The sequence below is a fragment of the Rhamphochromis sp. 'chilingali' genome (genome assembly GCF_963969265.1).
Source record: "Rhamphochromis sp. 'chilingali' genome assembly, chromosome: 9".
Classification (NCBI taxonomy): domain Eukaryota; kingdom Metazoa; phylum Chordata; class Actinopteri; order Cichliformes; family Cichlidae; genus Rhamphochromis; species Rhamphochromis sp. 'chilingali'.
In genome coordinates this window covers 36,117,405-36,126,521 of record NC_137936.1, presented here as the reverse complement: position 1 = coordinate 36,126,521, position 9,117 = coordinate 36,117,405, and the positions used below count along the sequence as shown (strand labels likewise).

The following is a 9,117-nucleotide window of genomic DNA, read 5'->3' as shown; positions in this document are numbered from 1 at the left end:
AAATTAAAAGGTTAAGTATTGTAGAAACTGTTGCACTAGAATAAAGGCAAACAGCAAAGTTAAAGCAGGAACAGAAAGCACCCAGTCGAGTAGAAACCTAAATGTAAAAGGATTATTTCTGTACGCTGCCTTTTGACAAGTAAAAACAGGAGCCACTAAATGAATTTAAGGTCAGTCTCAAATCCATCTAGTAGTTGTGCGTGTGTAAAAAGCATTTATTCAAAAAGCTGGCTCCTGTCTGAAGTCAAGTGATGGGATTAGTGACAAAGGCCGACAGATAGCATACAGCAGGGCGAGGATCAGGTGCTTGTGGTGAGTCATTCAGATACATCAGCCCCTGCGAGTTAGGTAACAGCGAGCCTCTCGCAAGTGGATTAATAGTTTACTGAGCTACGAACATTGCCCCAAAAGAAACACGCAGCCAGAAGTTAGGTTTCATGCCTTTGACATGCGCTCCATTTTTGGACTCGTGTACTTAAACCTGACCCTGAATTAGATACGACGTTTGATAAAGCCTCTGTTACCAAGCCTGTGGATCATTTCTTTACTTTAGCTGATTATTATGTCTGTGTCTCTCAGCCTATATTACATCTGTCCTTTTATTCCAAAGAGTTATGTGCTGACTGTGGACTCCAGCTTACCAGTTTCCCTTACATGTGGGAGAGCTGCCTGCTCGGACAAGACGTATCAAGTGTAAGTTTCAGGGAATTAGTTCCACAGATCCAACTTAGAAGGGAATGCCACAGATGAGCACAGAGACGTACAGTGTACTGTATATCATGTTATACCACATTTGTCCTTCTATTTCGGGTGCGCTAGATTGGGTCAGCTCAGCCCCATCTGTTAAGAGACACTTTAACACAATCACAAACTGACTATTTAGCAAGAGCACAAAGTATTTATTGAACAGCTGTATTATCTTTAAGGAATGATTAAATACATTTTAAGAGAAAGGTTTAAATCCAAAAAGCACAAACAATAAATATTGTCTCTGCAGTATAAATGTAGCTGCTTAAATGCTGAATGTCAGCACCAGAAGCTTTTACTCTACTGGACAAAGTAAATATTAAAGTCCTCTGGCAGCACAGAGCAGCTGAACACAGAGGAGGCAGAAGGGAGCACCAATTGCTCTAAAATCTCTGTTTCTGGTGCTGATATGGGAAAAACTAGAATGAGAGGAAGAAAAGGATGGTGTAAGAGCCTGGAGTGTGTGTTTCGCTGCCAGAATACCCACCTGTTCAGACAGGCGTTTAAAGTTTAATGCGCTACAGTCTTTCGCTTTAGCTTTTTGTTGTTGTTATTGTTTTTATCCCTTTTTTTCAATTTCTCTTTTATCTTTGACATATGAATGAAGAAATCCAGAATAATGCATGTAGATAATAACAGCTCTGCCGTGCTGTAAAGATTTTCGATATAATCGTGAAATTTTAATTTAATTTAATTTACCACCCTGTTACTTCCACCTCAGAAATAACAAATAGAACAATTAATAAAAGAAGTCCAAAAACCTGAATGGGTTTGAAGGAGAGAAGAGGTGAGTGGAGAAGAGCTTTTACGGGTTTTACAGTCGTGCGGCACAATGAGGCTTGAAGACGGGGTACAGATGGGTGAGGCTCAGAGGTAAGCAGGGCTAAACACGCTAACAAGATTGTCTGCGAAGTCATCCCAAAGCTCCGAACACACAAATCTCACCAGGCAGATGTGATGCATAGCTGATGAATCTGGACGAACTGTGATTGAGTGCTGAAATCATTTCAAACTTTAAGAGCTCTGAGATAGTTTGCTGCTTCGCGTGAATGCTGGCTGTCCTGTATTTATAAATGAAATGATAGATGGGGAAAGTTCCTGAGGGGAAAACTGCAAATTAGTTGATTAATGGGCATCAGCACACAATAGAGAATTGCATTATTGGTCTCAGCTGAGATGAGCATTGACAAGAGAGATGAATGTAGTAACTAAAGAGGCCTCGAAGCTTAATGACAAAGCTAAAAAAAAATATATATCTGTTGGCAAAATTTGCCTTAAAAAGTATAACCAGTGTATGTTTGTCTAAGAACCACTGATTATTGTGTACTAATTTAGGATTTGGTTAATGCATTTTACACTTTACAAGAAGGTCTCTCTGTTTGTTGTCAGGGTGACCAAGAAAACAGTTAAAACACACCATGAGAAAGAGCAAGGCAGGATACAAAAAAGGGATTTACTGTATCACCAGCACTTGTTAACAACTGTATCAGTTGGTCTCAGTTCAGAGGGATTCCGACAGCTGGTGTGTGTGTGTGTGTGTGTGTGTGTGTGCGTGTGTGTGTGTTTGTCGGGAGGAACTGGGTGTGGAGTCTTGACCAAGGGCATAGGACAGAAAGAGGGGAGCGTGGTATAGTGGCTGGAAAATTCCCCAGACTCTTTCTGCCTGTAAAACAAAAGTCAAGAGTTTATTTTCAAGAGATAACAACCACTGTCCCTTTAATTTCATTTACCTTATTTTGCTGTCCTTGCTGATTGTTTATTACATTTCAAGCACAAAGGCTTCTTTTAAATCTGTGTGGCAGCACAACAAAGAACCATATTTTCTGCATCGATAACCCCGTAAAGGCTGGGTTCTTTCACTTGTCATATTTCTAATAAATAAATATAAACATAATATTACTTTACCGGGCTGTTTCTTGCTTTATTTTGTGTGAACTGTGAAACACAATTGTGTTGTTATTATGTTGGTTTCACAGAAATAGTTTTTAAAAAAAGAAGGCAAAAACATATTCAGCCAACATCTCCAAAAGCTGATCCACACAAGCAGACAATTTAGACTCTGCAGGAATTGTTTACACTCTGTTACCTCAGAGCATGAAAAGGAACAGAAAAACAAATGCATTGTCTATACCAGTCTTTATCTTTGTTTTATTTTTTACTTTTTGAAATTATATATATTTTTTAAAAAGGTGACAATCGATTAGAAAGCAGGGGTCATCGTCATTAGAGCGTAATAACAGTCTAAAAAATATGCAACCTAGATTTGGGGTTGTAAACAGTGTTTTATAATGACTACAACACAGACGACGGGACTGACAAAATAAACAGACGGCATGGGTGGAGAGGGAGGGGTGTAGCGAAAGTATGCTCAACTACTCAGCAACAGCCACTCAAGTCGTGACGTGTTCACGGTGCTTCCTGCAGCGCTTTAACCCGGGTCCTAGAGACAGTATTTGAGCTTTCTATTCGCTACTTGGCGCTGTTGCTATGGGGCTGTGCATGTTGAGGCGTGCACGTTGCACCGTGCATGGAAAACAGTTTGCGTGTGCTGACTGAGAGTCTAAGGTTGGGGCAGAAAGTGTCAGGAGCAGGTTAAAGAAACCGCATCGAGAGCATAAACATGATGAAACCAGATTTGATTCCGCCACTTTTAATTGTATTTTTTTTTTTTTATTGTTGCTGTTGTTATTGTTGTTTACCTTCTTTAATGTCGACGATCCAACATTGTGACTACCGCAGGACAGTGAAGCATGGCTCCCCGTGCGTCTGAGGCGATGACCTCGTTGAACTTTAACCCACAACAAATATTTATGCAGGTGGTTTATTATCTGTATTTTAGTCTGTGGGAGTTTAACTAGACTTTTATAAATTATGTAAACAACTTTCATGTGTTATTAATATCTAAAAAATATGTTATATAGGTCCAGGTAGAGGTGAAACGCTACGATATTCATATTATTAAGTTTACAGTATACTGTAAGAGGATGTTTACATGTGAAGAGTGACACCCCAGGAACTTATGTTGTTCTGTAAGTGCAAGTTACACAAATATGTCAACAAGCACCCGATGTTTTACTATATATATGCGACAAATATATTTTGTGTGTGTGTGTGTATATATATATATATATATATATATATATATATATATATATATATATATATATATTACATATACATATACATATATATATATATATATATATATATATATATATATATATATATATATATATATATATATATACATATATATATATATATATATAGAGAGAGAGAGAGAGAGAGAGAGAGATGTTTTTGTTATACAAGTATATATAAGTAACATACCTACAAAACCAGAATTTCTTTTAGCAAAGAACTGATAAATTTCATCATTGCCAGATTAAAACACGGGAGCATTAGTCTGCGGCTGGATCACACCCAGCTCCGCGGGCTCGCGCCACAGACGCTCCACCGGCCGGGCATGTGTTTTCATATCTCGCGCGGAGCAGCAGCAGCAGAGCGCGCGGTATGAAATGGCTGAGAATACGAGCAAGAGTGCAAGTGTGTGCTATGCTGCAAATATTACCTGACAAACACCTAACACATGGCCTCCAAAAAACGCGTTATTTCGACGTTAGTCTGGGTGGGGGCAGGTGGGTTTTTGTCCCCCTCGGACATGCCACGGGGGTAAAAAAACAAAACAAAACAAAAAAACCCAAACCAAAACAAGGCAGGTGTGCGGCGACTGCCGGTGCCACGGACAAACTTTACACAAACACATGGAATCAAAAGTCAGGTAAACGCACGCGGATGGCAACACAATAAATGAACACGTCACGGGAGCAAGTAAGCGCTAAACGGATTGGATAGAAAACAGATTTTTAAAAAAAATTCACGATAAAACAATTAGTAGAGGGGGGGAAATCGATTCAGCTTTTGTGTTCCGGAAACAAACAATTCTTCGACATTAGATCCATGCATATATGTATATTTTTAGATTTTTGTTAGAGCCAACACTGTTTAATAAAACATGTTCTGATTCTGCTGGTGTTATCCCCAGCTAGAAATTGGTTGCCAAGCATTGCATCATTCCTTTCATGTGACTCCCATACGCCCCAAATTCGTCCTGGCCGTCTTATGACTGCATCACAATTGCTGCTCGCACAAACTATACACGCTAGTGTGAACAACCAGCTAACCCGCAGATTTCCCCCGCCCCGAGCTGTTTTCGGGTCACTCTATTGGATGTCACCAAGGAAAAGATGTTAACTCTGCTCTTCTTATTGGTCCACGGGAATGTCAGGTTTCGTCGCTCTGGTTAGGTTGCGCCGAAATTACCTTCCCATGCATAGTTCGGTTGGCGTCTCCCACAATATAAACGCCGCCGGGAGTTTCCGTAAAATCACATTCAGCCGTCAAGACTGAACAATGGTTAACATGAGCTATCACCAATTTTTACTAAAATATCTACATTCGAATTCAAGACAGTCGAGAAGGCGAGCGAATAAAAGAAAAAGGGTAAGCGGATGTTCCTGTTAGCAGTTCTGCTGTTTTTAATCTTTCAGTGAACAACTAACGGCGACTTCACACACTCTCGGAGTGCTCCATCGGTGTAGTGGAAAACGAAAAAAGCACTGTGCGTGTTTTTTGGCCGATATTTCAGAGCCATTTTTAGAATAACAGTTGCTTTAATCGACCATAATTTTATTCGAGTTGTTTTTAGGTGTTGTCCGCTTCGTTTTCCAAGTTGTCAAGCTCTCACGGACTTGTGCCGAGGAAGTTTCGATGTTTTGGCAGCCGACCGTGCCGAACGCCCCGACACAATTCCGCGAATGTAGCACCAAAGGCATGCACCGCTTTAAATTTCAGTTGTCATTGATTGTGAGCGTTTATAACAGAGTCTATACTGCGCCGTAACGTCTGACAGTAATTGGTGGAGCTGTCGACATGAAATTGGACGTGTTTAATTTTTGTTTTTTGCGCTTTGACAGTCCCGTTTAGGGTGAAACGTTCACCGCTGAATGAGCAGCTGTTTTCGTTACTTTTCCTTTCCACCCATCCCACTCTTTGCTTTTCTCTTTTCTCTCTACGTCTCCTTTTGTTTCGCCCATTCCCCCGGCTGGACTTGGGTTTCCATGACGTAATTGTCTTGGCGTACAGTGGTCATGTAACTAAAACAGGAAAAACGTATATACGCATGTTATTATAAAACACTGTTAAAAAGGAAAAATGTCACGCGTTTTGGTCACCACAGTTTTAACGCGTGTACGTTTGCGTTCACATCTGACGTTTAACAGGAGGAAGCTAAACAGGGTTTCTTTATTTGTATTTTTTACCGCTCACATTTTATATCACTGCCTAAGTCAAAGTATTTTATTTTTTCTCTTTACACATTAAAAAACCTTTTTATGACAAAACTCAGTCATTGTGATGGCTTTTGTGTACTGGTCTTTAAGACGACTGTAAGCAGAGCAGACAGTCAGAGCTGGACTCCTGAGTTTCCTCGGCGTTTTAACCACTTGTTTATCGACTCCGGCGTGTTTTGAGGACCGTCAAAAGCAGGGGGCGCAGTGGAGAGCACCTTGGTCTTTGTTTACAATAATTATGTGACGGGAATTTTGCCTTCTTTCTTCTTCTTTATTATTTCATCAGTTAAACCAGTGGCGTTTCGGGCACCTTTTTGTTTCCACTCACAGCAGGCTCGGTGTTCGCCAAATCTCTATTTTGATTTTGAAATCTCAGCAATTTCAATCAGTAAGGGGGGGAAAAACACTATTCTTTTTCTTACTAACCTACTAAATATGTATGTTTCTTTGCAGAATTATTGGGACAAGCTATCTCCAACAAATTGCCAGACTTGATTAAAGGAGGCTTTCTAAAGGTAATATTTAACATTCATTCCATCTTTTAAGATTTCGACGTGATCTTTTTTATTTTTCCATCCATTTAATTGTGGAATTACGGCATCCTAAATTGATTTCATTTTTTTGGTGCAATAATGCATTTTTCTCTGTGTTACTCTGTTTTATTTAAACTTGATTAATTATTGAGTAGACAAAGCCTGACTATAGTATTCAGTTTTGAGACAGACCATCCTAAATCCCTGTGTACTCGGACTACATATCTAATTACAGTTATTTTTAAATTGAACACAATGTCAGTCATCTAACCTGCAGCTGCTTTGCACTTTTCCCTTTCACCCCCCCTCCCCTCCCCTCCCCTCTCAGGTCCAGTGTGAACTGTGTGGCCGAGTATCTGTGCGTTGCGACTGATTGGCGAGATGACTGCCGAGTGGCTACACCTGCCCCCGCCGTACCCCCCTGGTGTGGGGCCGTTGTATGGTGCAGAGTTGGAGGCGTGGTATGAGGACCTGCAGGATATTCTGGGCTCTGACACAGGAGGGGCAAAACTGGCACGAGCCCCTACATGCACCGAGGTCAGTAGTTTGAAAAATGAAATGGTATCATACCCATGATGAATGTGAGTCTTTGTTCATTGCACTTTTTTTTCTGTTTTCTTTTATTTTAATTTTTGTGAAAATTTTCACTCGTGTGCCAGACGACGTTTAATTTACTTGCACTTTTTACTCTCGACAGGTTTTGACATTTACATTTTGTGCTTCCAGAAGGAGCCAGAGTTCATGGATGTCCTAGAAAGTTGCTCTCTGACGTGGCTGACTGATGGCAGCCAGACATGGGGTGACGGTGTCCAGAGGACCACAGAGGAGATCCACAGCACCCAGACCCTGCATCACAACTCGTCGTCATCCTCCTCTTCCTCCTCCTCCTGCATGAGTCCAGCTGTTACAGAAGAACGGCAGGTGGAGGCTGAGGGTGGGAGAAGTGGAGATGGCTCGGCAGGAGGTGGCAGTGACTTGCTGCCTCCCGAGTTCTTCGAGTTGCTGAGTGATGGAGGAGTGGGAATGGTGGATGCGAGTGGAGCAGTGATCAGCGGTGGCTATTATTACCACCACCAGCACCACCAGGCTAATGTCCATCCTGCATCTCCCTCAGCCAGCGAGGAGGAACTGCCTTGTGTCCCCGATTCGCCATCTTGCTCCTCTTCAGCCTCCCAGTCACCATCTCAAATTTGTTCTTCTCCCTCTTCGCCTGTGTCTTCTCCCTCTGTTTACCCATCCTCCCGTTTGGGAAAACGCAAGAGGACCACCAGCGAGAGGGCCAACGGTGCCTTGTCCTCTTTTGTTTCCTCCTCGCAGCGCTCATCCTACTCATCTACCAAAAAGAGTCGCAAAGAAAGAGAGCAGGAGAACGAGAGTAAGGTACAGGAGCTGACAGAGCAGAACGAGCGTCTTAAAGCAGAAATCGAAAGGCTGGGAGAGGAGGTACAGAGGACACGAAGAGCCCTTATCGAGAGACTAGTCAACACCAGAAAATGAGAGGGAGGTGGTGAAGGAAGACGGGAATAAAATATGTCAGGTCCTACAGAATTCGAACAAGCAGTGGTGGGGAAAGGTGTAACAGGGTGGTCATGAAATGCCTCTTAGAAGAATGGAAACCAAAGATAAATTTTTATAAGTGAGGATTTTGTTTCTTGTAAAAGACAGATAAAGATTGCAAGAAGAAGGAAAGTGATAAAGTCAAGACATGAAAGGGTACAGAGAGAAAAGGGGCTGCAACAGCATTGCGGCTTTTCGAAAGACACAGCATGTATGAAGGAGAACAGACGGCTCTTAAGTGCAAATCATGCAGAGGTTTTAATGAATGTCATTTTGAGGAATGCCTAATGAGATCCATATTTTGAGTTGCATGTAGGACAGAAAGGAACTTCATTTAAAGAGCATTTCACTGATAGATCTTCCCACCATTTTGCAATAAATTGTAACTCCTACTTTAAGGGCTGCAATCTGGCTAGCAGAGATTATTTGCCCCAATTTGTGGAGAGTTTAGGAGCTCAGGAAAAGTCTGAAAGTGCCCAGTGCAGTGTGAGTATGAGAGAATGCTTTTTATTTGTGGGGGGAGGAAAAAAAAAAAAAAGACATCATTTTCTTACTTTTGTATAACCCATGGCTTGTGTGTATGTGTATTTAGATAAAGCAAGTAGGAACCGGCTCTACTTTCTAAGCTGACCTTTTCTATTATGGGAATTTGGGGTAGAATTATTAAGAGCTCTTCTACCCTTATTTACTATTTTTATATAATGCTGTAATATATACAATTGTACTGTAAAGGCTTGTACTGTAATATACCAACATATCCGCTGTTATTTTCTCATTGTAGTCACTTAAATTGTTAATTGTAGAATACTGCATGCATGGCTTTTGTCACTGATGGCATTAAATCTATGTATTTTACCATACCATTCATTTTATCCTGCGTTGTAACACACTCAATTTGCAATAAACAAGAAAACTAGAATATTTTTCTG

The 9,117-nt window shown here is 41.0% G+C and overlaps 1 protein-coding gene across 3 annotated transcripts; it reads left to right on the top strand.

Moving 5' to 3' along the window:
- Positions 1 to 5,094: 5,094 nt before the first annotated feature.
- Positions 5,095 to 9,096, top strand: ddit3 (DNA-damage-inducible transcript 3). 3 transcript variants are annotated; one of them, XM_080891806.1, is made up of 4 exons: positions 5,095 to 5,250; positions 6,552 to 6,613; positions 6,960 to 7,168; positions 7,361 to 9,095. In XM_080891806.1, exons 3-4 carry the CDS (start codon positions 7,013 to 7,015, stop codon positions 8,126 to 8,128), a joined length of 924 nt encoding a protein of 307 aa, XP_080747932.1. In that variant the 5' UTR covers positions 5,095 to 5,250; positions 6,552 to 6,613; positions 6,960 to 7,012; the 3' UTR covers positions 8,129 to 9,095. The 3 variants fall into 3 exon arrangements, with proteins under 3 accessions (XP_080747932.1, XP_080747931.1, XP_080747933.1); XM_080891805.1 differs by having other exon boundaries at positions 7,358 to 9,091; XM_080891807.1 differs by lacking the exons at positions 5,095 to 5,250; positions 6,552 to 6,613 and having other exon boundaries at positions 7,026 to 7,168; positions 7,329 to 9,096.
- The last annotated feature ends 21 nt before the right edge of the window (positions 9,097 to 9,117 follow it).